Source organism: Centroberyx affinis, unplaced genomic scaffold, assembly GCF_046629955.1.
Source record: "Centroberyx affinis isolate AG114_WGS23_722 - 3 ecotype Tasmania unplaced genomic scaffold, CSIRO-AGI_Caff_v1 ptg002651l_1, whole genome shotgun sequence".
NCBI lineage: Eukaryota > Metazoa > Chordata > Actinopteri > Beryciformes > Berycidae > Centroberyx > Centroberyx affinis.
In genome coordinates, this window is record NW_027280843.1 from 79,299 (window position 1) to 100,836 (window position 21,538).

The following is a 21,538-nucleotide window of genomic DNA, read 5'->3' on the forward strand; positions in this document are numbered from 1 at the left end:
CTCTGTGCCGGTTCAGGGTTCAGGTCTGAGGGTGTGAGAGAGAGAGAGAGAGATAGAGAGAGAGGGAGAGAGGTGGTTTGTGGTCATATCTCTCTCACATCAGAGGGAAACTGCATTAACATTTCATTTTGTTAAAATGACATAACAGATATAACTTGATTCCTCTATTAGTCGTTATTCTTATGAGAAGTGCATTACATGTTTTAAACACTAGACACTGGAAAAAAGTTTAGGTTAGTGTTACTTCAATTCAACACACACACACAAACAAAACTTCTGAAAACATTTTTCAAAGGGAACTAAGAAAAATATCAGCATGGTAATCAAGCAAATTGAACACTGAAATATTTATACTTTACTTTTCACCAAATATTCTCTGAAAGTTAGAGGGTGTTGAAGGCTGAATGGACTGCTTGTCATGGGGAGTAGAAGCTCATTTGAATGGAGCTGAGTGATTAGAAAGTTAAGCAAACAGTGACCATGTTGAAATTGTTAGATAGGACATTGGACTTGAGGTTTTGTACTGTTCTGAATGAATGGGACTTGGTGGAGTAAGCTCTTATCAAACACTGTAGTGCACATGTGCCCAAGCCCTGGATGACATTAACTCAACATCTGAGATAAAATAACGTCAAATACATGTATTTTGAGTTATTATTTATTAAACACATGGAAGCAACTGCTTCAACTTAGCAGTCCAAAAGCCCTGTCAAGATATTCTTTGGTCCCACAACTTTGTATGAAACTGCATCTATATAGTCAACCATGTATTCCACACTGTATACGGTCCTTTAAGACGAGAAAGTTTAATTGTTTGGACTTGGAAGATGATCTTTAAGGAGTTCTGGTGATGTTGATGGGACACAAACCTGAGGCAGTTTGGCAAAGAGGTTTGTGGGACCAAATAGTAACTTTACTGTATATTGATTTAAATCTCTTGCAGAAATTAGTCACAATATGTACGATCACAACAAAAAGACCATCTTCAGTTCAACTTTTGAACCTGAACTGAACCTTTTGACTTCAAACTTACACAGTGTCTATGATAGTACTGTTTATATATTTTAGGTTGCCTGCAGGAACTCTGTTGCTGGCAATAGTTTAGCATTATAGACCTGCTCAGAAAGAAACTGTTGAGGTAGCTGATGTTTTAGTTTTTGCTCTTTTCAGTGTAATGCCATTCTCCCACTCTCACTTGATGAAAGACAAAGGCAAACAATAGATAGGTTTTCATATATTTGCATAACTGTTCGGCTTCGTAGCCAATGGAGTTGTGTGGATAAACCTTCAGAAGGTGATTGGTGGTTCAAAGGCCAACAGGACGGTGTAAGGAGATTTAAAGAGGCGCTGCTGTCCCAGCAGGAGGGCAGACATTGGAGGATCAATGACAGCGATGGCTCGGCTAATGCTTCTTCTCCTTTTGGTGTGGGCTGGTGAGTACTCAACACTGTACTTTACACTTATGATACTTTAATCATTCCCTCTCTTTATCTCCCTCACTCTCTTACTGTGTGTGTGTGTGTGTGTGTGTGGGTGTGTGTTTGTGTGTGACTGTTCCATTGTAGTGAAACTGACATTAGCTTTAGGGTCAGGGTTAGGAAAAGTACTTAACATATTTTAGTTGGATCCAACAGTTTTGTAGCGCTGTGCCTTTGTTAAGGAGAGGGTAGCACTTTACTTGGATAGTCTAATGTTGATACTCAAACAGCTAATAGGTGACGAAAGATAAATGTTAAACAAAGTGTCATTTGTCTATTTGGTGCATCTCTACAGTGTCATGGGACCGGTTGTTCCATTGCCCGCCTCTCCTGCTCCTTTCACTCCCCAGTCCTGCCATTCTCCACCTGTCCACCAGATGTCCTCGGACTTCCCCTCATCACCTGTTCCCCCCTCCTGCTTCCACCACACCTGTCTGTCATCAGCCCATTAGCCTTGTGTTCTTGTTCTGCTTTCTCCTGCCTGTCTTAAGCCAATCACCTCCCGGACTCTCCCCTGCCAGCCAGCTGTCCCTCGTGTAATCAGTCTGTGTGTATATCTTGTCTTGGTTCCTTGTAGTCCTTGCCAGTTCGTCTGTTGTGTTTTCGCTGTGTTACCTGTCTGTTGTGTTCCCCGTGTGCTTAGACTGTTCTGCCTGGTTTGTACTCTTAGTTTTGCCTTTTGCCTGTCGACCTGTTGCCTTTTTGGATTTTCTGTTTTGTACTCTGCCTCAGTTCTTTAATTAAAGCCTTTTGCTTTAGTTAAATTCTCTCTCTGCCAATCTTGCATTTGGGTCCTAGTCTCTGCCTCTCCTGACATACAGACTATATAACTGTAACCTTGACCTTTGACTAACCCTAACCCTAAGATGAACTCTGGCCCAGACACTGAATATCTATAGACTTTTCACACAATTATGACTCTCACTTGAAACTCAGCAGACTTTTTAGTGACACATTATAGTCATTTGACGTTTAGTATCAACATTGGACTATCCAAATAAAGTTGGACCAAGGAGACTTATGTTTCTGTATCTCTTTCAATCTGTTTTTTTTATTTTTTATTATTTTTCAAATTATATAATCTTTATTTCTGATCCATGATAGCAACCTCAGACATGTCAGCTGTCTACATCAGTCATATTGGCTGTTTTTCTGCTCTCCTCATGGGTATTCACATTTTGTTTCTCTCCTACTGAGATCAAACCTCTTGTTCTGTATCAAGTGTGAAGAACCACAGTCTTCATTTAATTTCAGTTGGTGGAGGACTCTCTTTCTCTTTGTCTTTCAGATTTCACAGGGGGTGATGTGCAGAAGAGGATCATTGGAGGTCAAACATGTGGACAGACTGAGCGGCTGTACCATGTCCGACTGAGACCAGTCGCTCCAGGTGGATCTGGAGGACTCTGTGCTGGCTCTCTGATCAGTGACCAGTGGATTCTGACTGCAGCTCACTGTTGGCCTGCAGGATGGTGAAAAAGAGACTAAAAATAGATGCAATACATTGCTCACTCCTTAAATTCAGTCTGAAACTCTTTGAAGTTGCAATCTTCATTGCATTAATCTACTAACTATGGCATCGTAAACAAAACAAACCAAAATCCTAACCAAATCATCAGTCCTTTGAATTTTGCAGTGAGCCCTTTACCTGTCACTTTAAGTCTGTGCTTTGGGGAGAAATCAGCCCATCAGTATCAGAAATGATGCTGACTGGCACAACATTTCATTCAGGATATGTTACAGCAGTGTTGAACCAGTCAACCTGCGGGTCGCGACCCATAAGTGGGTCGCTGGGCCGATCCAGCTGGGTCAGTGAGTCAATGACTGGGGCAAGTGTCAATAAAGAGAATCCTGCCAGGCTTACAATAATAGCTGCAAACATCTAAACACTATGGACATCTAATATACATGTGTTTAGTATTGTTGAAAAGGAAAAAAATATTATAGAGAGATCATTTTAATTTAAATCTTTCTTTCACAAATTTTGCATTCTGTTGTGTCGATTTGGGAGAAAGTTGTTCATGTTCACAAATATTGATCAGACTGTTCTACACTAGAGGAATAACATACTGGATTTCTTAAATTGTAGGACTATGCATGCAAATATCAGTGTGCATCCTGGTCGAGGACAAGAAGTCCAAATCACAAGACAGGAGGTCTATAAAGACACTAACGGCAGACATGACATCATGCTACTGCAGCTGCCTCAGACACCCACTCAGGTTCACCTAATAGCTCTTCCTGACTGTGCTCATGGCCCTCCTCCAATGTGAGTTGTGTAGGGAATGTCCTCTCATGTGGGTAACATTACTTTACAGAATGTGAGTCTTTTCAGAGTGGCACTGATTATGAAGAGTTATGAATTTTTTTAAATAAATATTCTTACAATGTCTAAAAATCTGTATCATACTGGTCTCATAAAGTTAACTATCAATTTGGAATATCAACTAAAGATTGAATAATTATTATTAAAGTTTCAGTATTAATAGTTCATCTCAATTAAAATACAATATACCATTAGTTAACACTAAATTAATAATATTGATAATTTAACGGGTTGAAGGATAAGGTGAGGTCTTTAACAGCAGAGGTTGGTTCATTCATGCATTATGTAATAGAGACACAAGACGCTTTTAGAATCAACACAATTTATTGAATAAAACCAATACAAACTATTTACAGGCATGTGTTGTATGAATGTGTGTGTGTGTGTGTGTGTGTGTGTGTGCGCATGCGTGCATGTGTCCGTATCTATAGGGCATGTGTGAGCATGGCCGGGTGCTGGTCCTTTGTTAGAGAGGGGAACAAAGGGTCATAATAGGCCTAGATGGAGGGAAAGCTGTGTAGGCCTAGGTGGAGTTGGTGAACTGAGCTGAATGAAAATTCAGACAATAGAATATGAGAATAACAATATATTCTTTGATATTATGACATAGGAAGGTCTTTTCTGTGTGGGGTGCTGCCGAATACAATACATCAGCAACCAAAAGGGACCACCATGAACAACAAAGAGCAATGTAATCTACAAAGTGCAGAAAAAAACATTCCATTATGATAGTACACAAGCAGGAAGCTCAAGGAGCAACCAGAACTCCACACTCAGAAATATTCAATATCAAGACGAGATCACAGCAGCAGCCCCTACATACTAGCACTATATGGACGTGCATGGCTGTGCATAGTCACACACACTGACACTGTGCATCCCAATTAAGTTAATAGCTCCAAATCAATTTTTTATCCCTTGTTCATTAGATATGGATGGTGGGAGGAACTTGAAGGCTCCAAACGTGGCCTTGCGTTCTGGTGTGTTCTGTACAAATGTCATTAACAAGCGGACCAGCTGTGTTTCCTAAAGCTTGTTGTCAAATTCGGCCCGAGTAATGGCGAATCAATAAAGCGAGCAAGTAAACGTTTTCAACGAGTAAACTTGCTACCTGCCTCTTCACTTGTCATTGTGGGACATGTGACCTTCAGCAGGAGAAAAATCTGGCAAAGCGAGACTGGTAACCGCCAATATTTCTCCGTAGGTACGTTTATTTTAGCCATTAGCCTTTATGCACGGTTTGTCCTAAGGGGCTTCCATCCAGTAGCTTTGCTGTGTGTGTTTACAAAATGTGTTGCGGTTTCTGTCACCCTCTAGTGGTCAGAAAAAAGCTTAGTGCTTAGTGTAGCTCTAAGCCGCAGCCACACTGATCTGTCAGAAAACGGACAGAATTATTGACGGATATATTTCTGTCCTTTGGGCTGTTTTGGACCATCAACAAGGTGGGAGAGGCAGATACAGCTTTCCTCATAACGATATTACAAGAAAAAAGATGTAATGGAGGGGAGAGGGGAAAATGGATACGAAGGTTATTTTTTGATCGGGTAGGGAGCAATACTGAGGCAACCAAGGAGCCAAGACCGGGAGGTGGGTTCACAAGAATTTATTATTAAAAACTAATAAATACAATCTGTTAAAACTATAAATAGTGGTCGTTTAAATAAAAAGAATAAAAAGTCTTTTCAGTTTTTTGGGAAAGGAGAGTCACGTCCTTGGAGACTCAAGGGGATTCTGGGCCGTAGGCCTACTCGAGGGCTGCTCGCTGGCCTTATCCGTACGCGGGGACTCGTTCGTCGGTCGCTGCTGGCTCGTCCTCCCCGGGACCGCTGTCCTCTGGTGGCCGCGACCTCTGCTGCTCGACCACTGCCAACGAGAAACAAATGGCAGTAACCAGTCCTACCACAACCAGCTCGCCCGCTTGTGCCCAAGAGTACTTTTGTTCCCGTTACTCACACAACTGGGCAGAGCTCTGAACTCTGCCCGTAGTCTGTGTCACGCTGTAGTACTCTGGGTGCTTTTCTCTGTCGTACTGGCCGACCTGCGATCCCCCGTGTCCTTCCTTCGTGTCTCCGCTCTTGTCTCTCCAATCTCTCTCTTTCTGCCATCTTGGTTGCCTCCAGGCTTTGTTCCCGTGCCCCCAGGTGTGTGGTCCCTCCTCCAGCACGCCATTGGTTGCCCTCCGCTGCACCCTCGTGTCCAATAGGTCACGAGCAATGTCTATCAATTTGTGAGCTTGACCAAGGTGCGGGTAATTGTTAATCATATGCCAGCAGCAGGAAGTTAAGCAAGTGTTACTCACTGCACAACAGCTTTCAAACTAAAAGCATGCAAATAAAACCAAGCACTGCAATAAATATTAAAAACACAAATGTATAAAACCATGCAGTATAAAATAACCACCACAAATACTAAAACAAATATATAAAACCATGCAATGTAAAATAACCACTAAAACAATGTATAAAATCATACAATATAAAATAACCACAGCAAACAAATAACAAATAACAGTGGTACTTCCACCCTGTGACAAAAAGAAAAAAAAAAACAGACTATACAGTATAAATTAAATAAGAAACCGACCTGCAGTCATCCCAATGTTATACCAGGCTTTCTCCGTTTTATCTTTGTTGTGGTTGTACCGTTGTTTTCAAAACAGTTGTAGGAATGACTCTGATTGGCTAAATGGACGGTGATGAATCTGTATGTCTAGAAAAGGTTCAGCTGGGTTGAACTTTCTGTCTGTCAAAAACCTGGAAATCTGACGGCGACGGACGTGTCATTTGTCCGGACAACGGAATGAAATTTCAAACTATATATCAGACATTATTTAAAGAGGTACAATATTATTTCCACCGTGTTTCACTCGCAGCCAACAGGGGGTGCTGCAGCACCCTCAGCACCCACCTTCCCACGCCTATGTATTATGAGATCATGAAGTTAGATCATGTTACTGGAGGGAAAATACATGCAAACCCGAAGTTTGTGCATTTATCCTATCTAACATGTGGGATGGCTATTTGGTGTTAACAGACCAACAGTAAATGCAATGCATCTCAACAATTTAACATTAGCAAACAATTTACATTCACTTCATTGAACATATATCTGTTATTTTCCTAATGCTGTTGCTACACTATATGCCCAGATGTTACAGTCTTACATGGAGTCCTTTGTTTGTCACGTTATACACGGTTCAAAGCTTGCAGTTTCAAACTCTGGTTTCCCAGGGAAAAGGATTGTTCTGTTGTCCGGGTCGGTGATCCAGCTGTATTTCTCTCTGCTGGCCACGTCTGTCACATGTGGAGGGAGAGGGAAAGAGAAAGAGTTTCATGCGCTCCTCAACACCGAGGTGTGAAATGACTAGCAGCCTATCAGGGCACAGTTTTGGGTGTTCACTATGTAGGTCCTCCGGGATCCGGGCCACTGAGATAGGGCTGCAACCGGGCATATGTGTGTGTGTGTGTATATATATATACTGTATATATGGTGATGATGTAGTGGTGTATGTAGATATGATGATGTATATGTATGTATTTATGTATGTATATGTGTATATAATATATATATATGTATATAGAGTGATCTATCTATCTATCTATCTATCTATCTTTTAAGAGATACCAGTATTCAGCACTGATTTGCAGTGTCTGGTTCAGTTTCATTTGGGTCAGTATTCTTATTTTATCTTAAAGGCCCAATCCATGATTGCAGGATGGCAGGTTGCCCCGATACTGGTGTCATTTACATTTATGGGATTCAAGACTTATTCTGACTTTTTATGATACAAGGAATATGTGACAGCTGAATATGAGTTTGGCAGGTATTTTGAGGCTGTAAAAGGTTTGTTTGCAGAACCTTCCATCTTAAGTGTGAAATCTGCAACTCTACAAGCAGAGATGAGACTATAAATAAGGATGAGATGGTTGATGAGATGCTGAATGTGTCTTTAAAGCCTTCAGTGTCAGCTGATTATTATCACCATTATTTGGTGTAATGTGGTGAAACAGGTGTAGATACAGGATAGTGTATGTGAGTATAGTTCTGATCAGTGAGGATGGAGGAGGAGGTTGAGGGATGTCAGAACTTCCTGTTGGGTCTAATTCAACAAAACATCTGTGATGGGAGGTGAACTCTCAAAAACTCATCCCTCTTTCCTCCAGCATCCCAGGTTTCTAGAGAGGTGCTCACCCAAGAGAGCACTAGGACTAGAAGTTAGTAGTTGACTCAGATCCTGTGTGTTGGTCAAATTTGACCACTTGGATCTCAGAGTTCACATGTTGTTGGAACTGTTTTATTCAACTGCTTCAGTGGCACTCAGACTTCCAAGTTATCTGTTATGTGAAGCATGTCAAGTTTATGTGTGCTATATAAATTGTTTCTTCTCATGATTGCTATTTTCCAGAAATGAAATAGTTCAGATGGCAGGCTACGGTGCCACTACTGTACTTTCCAGTAATGAAAGAGGTGAGGTTATTTTTGATAATTCAGTTTATGTTTTCAGTTTAAAAAAAAAAAAAAAAGAGAAAGAGAAGACATGAGAAAAAACAAAATGTAGTGTAAGGTAAGAGGCAAGAAACCCTTAGGGGCTTATGCATGGCCTCTATAAGTAATAAACATTATTTTACAACACAGTGTAAAATATTAAAAAGACAAAACAGAAAATCTCAAAGCAAATCAAAAACAATTTGATAATTTCAAAGGACAGATATCTTATCTTAGATATCTAACATTTAGTGTGGAAAAAAAATTGTTTGGGCAAAAAAAAAGCATTGTAAACACACTTAGTCAATGGAAAAAGGAGGAGGAGAAGGAGATGAAGAGACTTTCACACCTGTCTATCAACGCCCTTGTACTGGTGTTAGTTAGGGGTGTGTTGTGTTGCAGGGAGAAAACTGCAGAAAAAGTATTTACAATCCTTGTTTTCTTGCCCACACATTTTTTTCCACGTTTCTCAGGAGAACACAAATGTTTTACGAGAGAACGCAAAATTATTTATTTTTTTCTCCCCCTACTATTTTTTTTCCTTCCGTGTAGTGTTTTTTTCCTCCCCCATGTCTCCTTAGAGGCTCTGTAGATAACAGTACTGACATACATTTTTTTGTATTCTTAAATGTATTGAACTTCAAACTTCAATTTGTAGAAACAAATCTGCCAATGTGCTGAGTCAGTTCCACTTTTTTTCAAATGCAGCTCAACTTATTTTCTGTGAGAAACAAATACAATTTTCTTGAAACAAGAAAGATTACTACACTTGTTTTAAGATAATGCCACTCTATTCAACAGCATTCTTAAAACAAGTTGAGATGCATTTCAAACAAGTAAACTGATCTTAGTATCTTACTAGATTTTTGTTCATGTGTTCAAAAAAAATAAATATTGTCAGAGTATATGAGATTTAAATGGCTGGTGAAGAAAGATATTTTTGTTTTTGCAGTGAAGGATCTCACTTTTCTTTTCCATTCTACTCTAGGATCTGATAAGCCAAATACCCTCCAATGTGCGAATATAACTGTTGTCGACTGTACGAGTCTTAGATGTATTAAACAAGCTGAGAGATCACCCAGACTGTATCAACACTGGTTCTGTGGCCAAACTCCTGGAGTGGATACATGTCCAGTGAGTAATCATCTGCGTGACCTCTAACCTTATTATTTCTTGTCCAAAGATTACACATTTTGACAAGTTGAAGACAGTCAATAAATTGCCAGGAAAAACTCTTGATTTGTATAGCGTAATAACATTTTGCCCTGTATTACTATATAAAGGCCAAATCTATATTTATTTATTTATTTCATCTATTTGTTTTCTCTGTTTCTGTAACTCAGGGTGACTCCGGTGGAGGAGTGGTGTATCAGAACCAGATTTACGGGGTCCATTGTTTCACTGGTGATCCGAAAACTGCTTGTAGTGAAGCAGCCGGGTTCATGGATGTCTGTGAATACAAGCAATGGATCTTATCTACTATTGCCAGACCCTAGGCTGATACTCTTTCATAATAAACAATCTATGAGATCTCAGCTCTACAAGAAACTGATGTCATTTCTGTGTCTTTTGTTCCCAGAAAATGTTCCCTTCGGCTTCACTAAAGCACCACATTGTTATTAATCACCTGTTGTGCTTTAACTTCCAGCTGAAACTAATGTGATCTAACCTTTTCTCTGTGCCGGTTCAGGGTTCAAGTCTGAGGGAGAGAAGGTGAAAATGGAGTCCGTCATGATCATGAGGCTTGTGGCCCGTGACATCGGACCGCTTGGTGCCATTATGCTTTAGCACCAAGGCAATAGTCTGTCAGAAAATCCATTGATCACTCTTATAACTCCTCTAGCCCCCTGATCCCCTCTAAACCTCTGACTAACACAGAGTTACAGATTTAGTTTTTATATTTGAAGGCATTTAGATGACGTTCTTATGCAGAGTTCATTACTAGGAGTGAGTGAGTAGGGGTTTATGTCTTGCTCAAGGACACATGGCTGTTGTGGGAATCACACTTGTAACCTTCCTGTCAGTGATCAGTCATTGTATTCACTAGGACACTTTGCTAACCAGATAGCTGCTGTAGAGAGAGAGAGAGAGAGGGAGAGGGAGAGAGATGGAGAGGGAGAGGGAGGGAGAGAGAGAGAGAGGTGGTTTGTGGTCATATCTCTCTCACATCAGAGGGAAATTGCAATAACATTTTGTTACAGTGACATAACAGATATAACTTGATTCCTCTATTAGTCGTTTTTCTTATGTGAAGTGCATAACATGCTTTAAACACTGTGGAAAGAAGTCTGGTGTTAATTCAATTTCACATTAAAAAAAAGATGTTCTGAAAACATTTTACGTTGAAACAGAGAACAATGTCAACATGGTGATCAAGCAAAGTGAACACTGAAATGTTTATACTTTACTTTTTACCAAATATTCACTGAAAGTTAGAGTGTGTTGAAGGCTGAATGGACTGCTTGTCATGGGGAGTAGAAGTTCATTTGAATGGAGCCGACTGATTTGAAAGAAATTTAAGCAAATAGTGAGCAGAAATATTGAAATTGTTAGATAGGACATTGGACTTGAGGTTTTGTACTGTTCTGAATGAATGGGACTTTGTGGAGTAAGCTCTTATCAAACACTGTAGTGTAATGTACCCAAGCCCTGGATGACATTAACTGAACGTCTGAGATAAATTAACGTCAAGTACATTTTTTTTGAGTTACTATTTATTCATACAAAACACATGGAAAGTCAGCAGTCCAAAAGCCCTGTCAAGATATTCTTTGGTCCCACAACTTCTTGTATGAAACTGCATCTATATAGTCAACCATGTATTCCACACTATACTGAAGAGTCCTCAAGAATTCATCCTTCATCTAATGTCCCATGATACACAATGGCATGCAAGGAGTCCCAATATGCTTTTGACTGTATATTTTCCTTTAAGATGAGAACATTTAATTTAAACAGATTCTTAGGTTGTTAAAGTGAGCAGTTTGGTCTTGGAAGATTATTTTTAAGGAGTTCTGGTGATGTTGATGGGACACAAACCTGAGGCAGTTTGGCAAAGAGGTCTGTGTTACCTTTTGCTCTTTTCAGTGTAATGCCATTCTCCCACTGTCACTTAATGAAAGATGAAGGCAAACGATAGATACGTTTTCATATATTTGCATAACTGTTCAGCTTCGTCGCCAATGGAGTTGTGTGGATAAACTTTCAGAAGGTGATTGGTGGTTCAAAGGCCAACAGGACGGTGTGAACAGATTTAAAGAGGCGCTGCTGTCCCAGCAGGAGGGCAGACATTGGAGGATCAATGACAGCGATGGCTCGGCTAATGCTTCTTCTCCTTTTGGTGTGGGCTGGTGAGTACTCAACGCTGTACTTTACACTTATGATACTTTAACCATTCCTTACTTTTTAAATTATAATACCACGATTTCCATTTTTTTGATCAGTTTGGTGCTGCCCTGGTGGATTGGGGTTTCTTTCGGGGAAATGGAAATTTGGTGGTTCCGGACGCTCAAACGGTAGTGTACTTGCGCTTGTCCTTGTATCTCCATTTTATTGCTTTTTTGTGGTTTGGCACAAACTGTTATGTAAAGTTCCATCTGTTTTTAATTGTATCTCTGTGTGTTCGTTTAGTTGTATCTGTTTGTCTCTTGTACTACCTTTTATTCCTATTTTTTATTATTATTATTATTTATTTAGTATTCAGCTCTATTTTTTATTTAATTGTGGTAGTTTTACATCACTGTACTTCTGGGTTTTATTGTATGTAAGCACTTTGTAAACATTGTTTTTAGAAAAGTGCTATACAAATAAAGTATTATTATTATTATTTTTGTCAGTGATGCATTCTTAAGATTTGGTCATTTTATGTTTTATTGGCACAAAGTTCATATTTTTTATCATGTACTTACCATACATACCATACCAGACAATACCACAGTTTTTGGCATGTCATTCGTCAGAGGTTTTCTCAAACTGCTTCAGCTATGGAGAGATTAGCCGTCTATTCATGCTGATTCATTAGATAGAGCTTTGTTGCTCTCTCTCCCTCTGTTTCTCTCACTCTCACTATGTGTGTGTGTGTGTGTGTGTGTGAGTGAGAGAGAGAGAGTGCGGATGTGTGTACCTCCATTGTGTATAGTGATACTGACCTTAAGGTTAGGGTTAGGAAAAGTTCTTCATATATTCACGTTGCATCAAACAGTTTTGTAGGTTGTTGTGTCTGTATCAATCTATCAATCTGTTTGTTTGTTTATTATTTATTGATTTATCTAAACCCTATATCTGATCCATGTTAGCCACCTCAGACATGTCAGCTGTCTACATCAGTCATATTGGCTGTTTTTCTGCTCTTCTCATGGATATTCACATGTTGTTTCTCTCCTACTGAGCGCAAACCTCTTGTTCTGTATCAAGTATGAAGCACCACAGTCTTCATTTCATTTCAGTTGGTGGAGGACTCTCTCTCTCTGTATCTTTGTCTCTCAGATGTCACAGGGGGTGATGTGCAGAAGATGGTCATCAGAGGTCAAACATGTGGACAAACTGAGCGGCTGTACCATGTCCGACTGAGAGCAGTCAGTGAATTTGGAACTGTTCTCTGTGCTGGCTCTCTGATCAGTGACCGGTGGATTCTGACTGTGCCTTACTGCTGGCCTGTATCATGGTGAGAAAGAGACTATTTTACTTAAAGATTAGCTGCAACATATTGTTCACTCCTTAAATTCAATCTGAAACTCTTTGAAGTTGCAATCTGCAGTGCATTAATGTAAAAACTATGGTGTTGTAAACAAAACAAACTCATTAACCGAAATGGCAATCTTTTGTATTTTGCAGTGAAACCTTTACCTGTGTTAAATCTGTGCTTTGGCGAGAAATAAGTCAATCAGTATCAGAAAGGATGCTGATTGGCACAACATATCCTTCAGGATATGTTACAGCAGTGTTGAACCAGTCAACCAGAGGGTCGCGACCCTCGACGGCCATGGCGACTCTTCGGCATCAATCCTCTCCGTCCTCAATGTTACAGGCTCCATCTGCCATCTTTCAATCAAGTAAAGTCAAGCACGCATATTAACTGTGTTCCCCTGCACCAGAGACGTCGTAGGCATCAGCCCAAGGATTGGTATGGGATGTCACCGTCATACGGAAGTGCTTCCATCGGCTACACATACAAAATTCCTCCATGCATGGCGCTGGCGTTACGTATCGTTTTATTCCAGACCACAGCAGAAAGCTCCACTGTGCTTGAACTTTAGAAATGCTTGGGAAAATGTAGCTTTTGTGGACACTACCGCACTACTTGATCAATAAAACAGCTTCGCTACTGAAAACGCTATTTGATTCAGAAAACAGCAACGCTACCACCACACTACTGAGAAATGTAGTCAAACTAGTAGTGCATGTCAACGTGGTGGGAGAGGCAGAAATACAGTAGCCTAGCTTCGCTCATGCTACTTCATAGAAACAAGTTAAATTCACTTGAACACATTGTTTTAAAACTCATATTGGGTTGAAAATAGGAAAGGATGTCTAGTTTCTTCTTTCTCAACATTTTCACAACACAACCTGTCAGTTCCGCTGCTCAGATCAAACTGTCTGTGCTTGTCATTTGATTGTATGTTTGTTTAATGTGGCCCGGCATCCCGGGTGAGTGGAGTTTTCCATTTTTATGCACTGTGATTGGCCCGAAGGTCCAAACACCGCCGGCCGGAAAACTAGAGGCCATCTCACGAAGCGACACATCTCACTAAATGTTACCTGACTGACTGATTGACTGACTGATTGACTGACTGCCTGCCTGACCTGAATTTGCTGTGTGATGCCCTCGGCTGCGCTGCGGGAAAAAAATACATACAGATAGATAGATCAGGCTGGTCTACACTAGAGGAATAACATACTGGATTTGTTAAATTGAGTGATGTTCTTTTTTCATCTCTACCTACTTGTAGGACTATGTATGCAAATATCAGTGTGCATCCAGGTCCAGGACGAGAATTTCAAATCAAAATACGCTGGGACTATTTTGATAAGTGGAACAAACAACATGACATCACGCTACTGAAGCTGCCTGAGTCCACTCAGATTGACCCAATAGCTCTTCCTGACTGTGCCGATGGCGGTTTAGCTAAACTTCAATGGTGAGTTGTAATCTTTCCTCCAAAACATCTTTGTATGGTTCTTTGTAGGGTTATACTTTAAAGAGATACCAGTTTTCAGCGCTGATTTGCAGTGCTTGTAGTTCAGTTTTATTGCTGTCAAAATTCTTATTGTATCTTAAAGGCCTAATCCGTGATTGCAGTATGGTGCTGTAGTTACAACACTGTTTTTCCACTACTGGTGTCATTACCACAGTGGTTTATTGGATTGAAGATAGAGCTTGAATAGTGATCAAAATTAAACAGAAGACTTCTTCCTGCTATTAATCAAAGGAATAAATTGCTTAAGGATTACAACAGAACCAGAGACCCTGTACTTTTCAATGATTTCAATAAACTGAGAAATGAGGTGAGGCAAATGATTCGGGTAGTCAAGAAGAACTATTTTAAGGATTAAATAAATGAGAACAAGAACAACCCCAAAAAGCTCTGGCAGTCTTTAAACCAGTGTGGGGCTACCAATAAACTAAAAACCAAAGCTAATAGTATTCGGTTAGACATAAATGGCAAAATAACCTTTGAAAAAGGGCAGGTGGCTAACAGCTTGAATTCCTTTTTTACTTCCACTGCTACAAGACTGGTTGAGAAATTACCTGCTCACTAAAGTAGATTTGATCAGAAACAAGTGCATAATTTTTATACATCCAAAGGCATACAGGCAGATTCTTTTAAATTGACTAGAGTTCCACAAACAATGGTCTTAAAAATGTTATTGGATCTAAAACAGTCTAGGCTTAGACAGAATTCCAGCAAGGTTTTTAAAGGATGCAGCTGATCAGATTGCTTGATCTCACTGCTGCCTTTGACACTGTTGATCACGACATTTTAATTCAAAGGCTTCATGTTTCAGTTGGCTTAGCGGGTCCTGTTCTTAACTGGTTTTCATCCTATTTAAAGGACAGGAGCTTTTATGCTTCAATAAGTAGTTTTAAATCTGCAGAAACAAAAATTTTGGGTTCTACAAGGGTCAGTCCTTGGGCCACTGTTCTTCAATCTATACATGCTCCCGCTTGGTACTATCATAAAGAAACATAATATATCCTACCATTCATATGCCGATGACACACAGTTGTACATTTCACTTTCCTCTGATGATCTCAGTCCTGTTAACAAACTAGTAAACTGTATTGATGATATTAATTGCTGGATGTCAAGAAACTTTTTGCAGTTGAATTCAGACAAGACTGAGATACTCATAGTTGGTCCTAAAAATCAGAGACAGAAAATTTACTCACACTTGGCATCGCTGTGAGCAAGTCAGAAACCTTGGCATTATTTTGGATACTGATCTCAATTTTGAAAATCACATTACCAATATCACTAGAACAGCGTTTTATCACTTAAAAAATATATCAAAACATAGAGCATTTATATCTCAAACTGACTCTCAGAAACTGGTTCATGCATTCATCTCAAGCAGGTTAGACTACTGTAACGCTCTATTTGCAGGATTATCTAAACAATCAGTAGGATGGCTCCAGCTCATTCAAAATGCAGCAGCCAGAGTCCTTACACGTACACAAAAATTTGAACATATTACTCCGGTACTGAAATCACTTCATTGGCTCCCAGTACAACACAGAATCACCTTCAAAATCCTGCTAATAGTCTATAAAGCACTTAATGGTTTGGCTCTTCAGTACATTTCTGATTTACTCACTGATTATAACCCGATCAGGCCTCTCAGGTCATCAGGCAGAGGTCTTCTAGCTGTACCCAGAATTAGATCCAGGTCTGGTGAGGGTGCCTTCAGTTACTGTGGTCCTGCTCTCTGGAACAAGCTGCCTGCTGACCTGAGGTCCATCACAACTGTGTCCACTTTCAAAAACAAACTAAAAACTTTCCTATTCTCCAAAGCTTATGATTAGCTACTGTGTATGTGTGTGTGTGTGTGTGTGTGCTCATATTGTGGCACTTGTTTCTTGTGCAGTTGGTTGCATGTGTGGCTATGTGACGGGGCGGGGGTTTCTGTTTGATTGTGTTGATGTTTTTGGGGTTTTTATTGCTGTGTGGTATGTTTAATATACATTGGGTGTATGCTTCATTGGTTCGGTTTCTGCATTTTACTCATGCTTATATTCTTATATTTGTGTTGCTCATGTTACCTATGTTCTCATGTTTTATGCCTGTATTTTTTGTCTTTCAATGTAAAGCACATTGGGCCTCATTCAGCAATATCTTCCTAAGTTTTTTCTTAAATTTGTTCTTGAGAAAGGTCCTAAGAAAAGTCTATGTCAGATTCATGACATGTTCTTAAACTGCAGAATTGTTCGCACCTGTGTTCTTATAATGATGAATCCCATTGTCCTCGTAAATTGAAAGCGCGTGCCAGGTGATCCTAATTAGCATAGGTAAACGCCCCCGCCAATCCCCATAAAAGGGCATGAGACCGCAGGGCCGTGTGCACACAGAAATCACACACAGAAATTGAAAAGAAAAGTTGAGAGAAGTCAAGAATGCCCAAACAAAAGTCTAAAGAGGGTGGAGCACCGGACTCCAAACGTAAAAAAAACTTCAATAGTTCTGAAGTGGAGGTACTGCTGCAGGAAGTGAACACCAAACGAGCTGTCATATTTAGTAGCGTCAGTAGTGGATATAAAATAACAGAAAAAAAAGATGCATGGGATCCCGATTAACATAATTGATATTAATTGAAGTGTTAGCGTAGTGTTTATTTATTTTAAAAGACCATAATACTTTGTAAAATAATGAAAATAATTATTAGAAAATATTATAAATGATAAAAATATTATTGTAATTTAAATCCTATAATATTATACAACTGTAGAATTGAAGGAAATGCAATAACCACTTATTTTGCACAAACATGTCAGCACTCAAATGTGCGTAAGTGTGCTCTTGAGTGTGCGTAGATTCTGTTCTTACCTTAGAACAAATCCCAAATAAGAAAACATTGGTGAATGTCAGAATCTTCGTGAAAACTGCGTAAGTGGGTTTTAAGAAGAAATTTCTTCTTAAGAACGGTTGGTGAATGAGGCCCATTGAGTTTACTTGTAATGAAATGCGCTTTAAAAATAAATTGCCAAATTGCCATTCTCCAGACTGATCTCACAGAAAAATGTGAAATGAACGCGACTTGTTAAAAGCAAATTACGTGTTGGTGGAACGTAAAGTGTTTAAACGACGTGTTCCCAGCACGAAACGGTTATGTGAAGCAGACACGACTATAAACAGGAAGTAGTGTCACTTTCAAGTAGCATGGTGGTGGATGGGTGTATATGTTTGCCTTCAGTGCCGCCGACCTATGAAGGTAGTATTGGAGCAAAACAACTGAGCACCTGTGACAGTGGAATTTGTAGTTGTAGAAAATAGTCACACATGTGTATCAGTAAATTTGAAGTCACAGAGAAAAATGCTTTAGGAGTTGCAAACTTTTTTTTTTTCTCTCCCACAAACACAACACAACAGTTACATCTTCTCAAATTCTTAATTTACAGGTGCACAAATCCTATTCTACGAATCACAAATTAATAAACTCGTACGCTCACATTTTTGCTACAGTTGCTGCAGTGAATATGGTGCAAAGCACATTCACACAGCCGTATCAAATAATGTGAAGTCATGGAAAAAAAAATTGCACATCCGCAAATCAATATGTGAATTCATGCAATGAGAGTTGCACACCTGTAGAATATTTTCTCACAAATACATTTTTTTTCTTGGATATTTTTTCTAGCACAAACACAAGTCAATAACTACAACTGCTTGAACTGTTGCTCCACTTATTGTGTTGAACGTTATCTTGTGTTTCTCACAGGGAGTCAAGTTCATGCCACACATCGCAGAAACTCCTGCTAGCCAGGTCCATGTCCTTGACATGGACCTGGCTAGCAGGAGTTTCTGTAACAGAATAAACTGCAGTAAGTATCTGTGGCTCAGTGTCTTACAGAAAACAGTTAGCATACATCATCATGATGATTACAGCACAGGGTGAAAAGAATCATACCTGGACGATGGTTTCCCCGAAGAGCCGAGTCTGCAGCAGCTACAGTTAGTAAATGCAGAATTTGAGAAGGTGTAACTCTTGTGTTGTGTTTGTGGGAGAGAAAAAAAAAAAAAGTTTGCAACTCCTAAAGCATTTTTCTCTGTGACTTCAAATTTACTGATACACATGTGTGACTATTTTCTACAACTACAAATTCCACTCTCACAGGTGCTCAGTTGTTTTGCTCCAATAATACCTTCATATGATCCCATCAAGCCTGAGGAGGGAGTGATGACAGAATCAGAAGCCGAATCGCAACAAACCTTCAGAATATGTGATGGCTAAACATGAGTACTGCATGTAATTTAAGGCTGTAAAAATTTTGATGACTGAACCTTCCATCTATAGTGTTCTTGTTCTAAGTCTCAGGTCTACAAAGTTTCAAGGAAAATTGTGAATATAACCAAGATTCAGGTGATTTCATTATTGTTGCTTGTATCTTTAGAGCCTGCAGGATCTGCCATCTCATCAGCCTATTGTAGGGTGACCACCTCTTAATTGTTCCATTGCAGGACAGCAGATGTGATTTTGCAGGACAATGTGGGACACATGGGAAAGAGAGAAATGACTATTATTAGGCTATGTAAATATCGATTTAATATTGGACAGAATGCCTATTTTCAGTGGCGTTGGATATTAACCTGCTTTAAATCATCGGTAGGCTTTATGAAATGTTTATTTTAACGACACTAGGACCTATTCGATCCAATAAATATAATGAATTAAATATAATAAGATAATAGTTTGGTTGAAAATCATACTTTATGCAAGAATAGGAGGGATAAACAGACCAGTTTCCTAAAGTAGCAACTAGAAAATGCACGGTTAAATATACAAGTATGTTGTTTACCAAAAAAAAAAATAGGCCTAATTATTGAAATGCAGGACTTTTAAGGGACTGTCCGCAAAATGCGGGACGGGTGGTCACCCTTGCCTATTGTCATTGAGACCATTATTTGGCGTAATGTGGTGAAACAGGTGTAGATACAGGATAGTGTGGGTGAATATAGTTCTGATCAGTGAGGATGGAGGAGGAGGTTCAGGGATGTCGGAACTTCCTGTTGGGTCTAATTCAACAAAACATCTGTGATAGGAGGTGAACTCTTGATAACCCCAATGACATGATCAGAATTAACACAAGGAATAAATGCATCAGATTATTTTGTATTGATAATTTTTAACCTTGTAGATCTCAGTTCACATGTTGTGGGTACTGTTTATTTCAGCTGTTCCAATCCTGGGACTTCCACGCCATCCACAGGTAACCCTGTTCAGGTCGCTGGCTACAATGCCATTAAAGCAGGTAAAATTATTACAATTAAAAGAGATCATTACACTTTCTTTAAGATAATTTCACTTGACTCAAGAACATTCTTAAAACAAGTTGAGAAGCATTTAGTAAAATTAAATTACTTAAATCTCCATTGGAAAATTTGTATTCACCTGTCTTAAGAGAGACTAAGATTTTTTTGTTTTTTGTTTGTTCAACGTAGAATCTCACTTTCCTTTTCCATTCTCCTGTAGTACCCACTAAGGTACCTGACCTACACTGTGCAAATCTAAATGTTGCCAAATGTAAGCGAGATCTAAGCCCTACGGCACATCACCTGGCAACATGGGAGCGTTTCTGTGGAGAGTCTCGTGTTGAGGATATATGTCATGTGAGTAATTATCTGCATCTAACCTTATGTCTTCTGTTCAATCATATATATATATATATATATATATATATATACATACATATTTTCTCTCTCTTTCTGTCACTCAGGGTGACTCTGGTGGAGGAGTGGTGTATCAGAACCAGCTCTATGGTGTCATTTCTTTCCCTGGTAATATGTTCCATGCATGTACTCAACCAGCTGTGTTCATGGATGTCTGTGAATACAAGGAATGGATCAAAAAAATTATGACCATAAGCTGAAACTCTTTCATAATAAACATCCTAGATCCGAGATCTCAGCTCTACAAGAAACTGATGTGATTTCCATGTCTTTTGTTCCCTGAAAATGTTCTCATACAAACTGGAAACTGTGTTTCTCACAATAATCATGTTAAATTGTGATTCTTCCTTTCTTATATTAGGATACAAATGTGAAAATCTGTGCACTAACACTAGATTAGAGCCTGGTCTATAATATAACTTACATTGTGCCACCTAACAGGAAACACAAAAGGTAGTGACATAAGAAGCTTTGCAAAAGTCAATGTTTCCTGTGGAACTGTCCATAGGCAAGCCACTGATTAAATAAATAAATAAATCGTTCATATATATATATATATATATATATATATGTATATATATATATATATATCTGAGTATATTCCCATGAGCATCAGCAGTGTCATTTTGAAAATCAATGTGCTTGACAATAATGGAGTTCAAGAGTGTTTTTTTATAACAATATTGACATTAAGCCATAATAATTGCTGGAGGATATCTGTTGGTGACTCAGGTGGGAAACAGAAATATAAATTGTATCCATGTTATGAATGCATCTTGGCAAAAGGTGGATACATTATGCAACAGCTGATCTATTTGCATAAATAAATCAAAATAATTTCCCAGTGATTTTGTATATTTCCATATGTGGTTACCAGGGCCATAGCCAGGGTTTAGAAATTAGTGAGGTCCAGAATTTTTTCTTTTAATGGAGCTTATTTACTGCATTTCTGGATGAGCAAAATTCATACCAAAATGACACCTACAAACACAACCCAAGCTATACACTACACACAAACCCATTTCTATAATTAAATAAATACAGAGGGACCTGTTGGCAAAAGTAAGATACATAATTGGCGGGGTCTGGGGGGTCCTCCCCCATAAAAAAAATAGTAATTTAAAACAAATTTCCTGCATTTCTACAACACCTAACCTCTTGGATTAAGTCAAGAAACAGCAACCCTGTATAATGTTAACCAAAAATGATGTTATATTACTAGATTTCAGCATTGAGGTGCTTACATTCATGATTTTGCATAGGCATACTAACCTAAAAACCTATTAATGGGAACCGCGAGAAAGTTTCAGAGCGACAGACACAGAGCGTCCCCGTAACCATAGCAACTCACTCTCACTCCTGCCTGCGTG

At 39.2% G+C, this 21,538-nt stretch overlaps 2 protein-coding genes across 2 annotated transcripts; both read left to right on the plus strand.

Annotated features, from left to right (window-relative positions):
- Window positions 1-1,393: 1,393 nt before the first annotated feature.
- On the plus strand, window positions 1,394-9,782 carry LOC139657284 (serine protease 1-like). The gene is made up of 5 exons (XM_071535065.1): window positions 1,394-1,433; window positions 2,767-2,947; window positions 3,565-3,744; window positions 9,339-9,420; window positions 9,630-9,782. The coding sequence occupies exons 1-5, from the start codon at window positions 1,394-1,396 to the stop codon at window positions 9,780-9,782; spliced, it is 636 nt and encodes a 211-aa protein (XP_071391166.1).
- Window positions 9,783-11,596: 1,814 nt separating this feature from the next.
- On the plus strand, window positions 11,597-20,368 carry LOC139657285 (snake venom serine protease nikobin-like). The gene is made up of 5 exons (XM_071535067.1): window positions 11,597-11,636; window positions 12,772-12,941; window positions 18,220-18,322; window positions 19,972-20,108; window positions 20,216-20,368. The coding sequence occupies exons 1-5, from the start codon at window positions 11,597-11,599 to the stop codon at window positions 20,366-20,368; spliced, it is 603 nt and encodes a 200-aa protein (XP_071391168.1).
- Window positions 20,369-21,538: the final 1,170 nt, after the last annotated feature.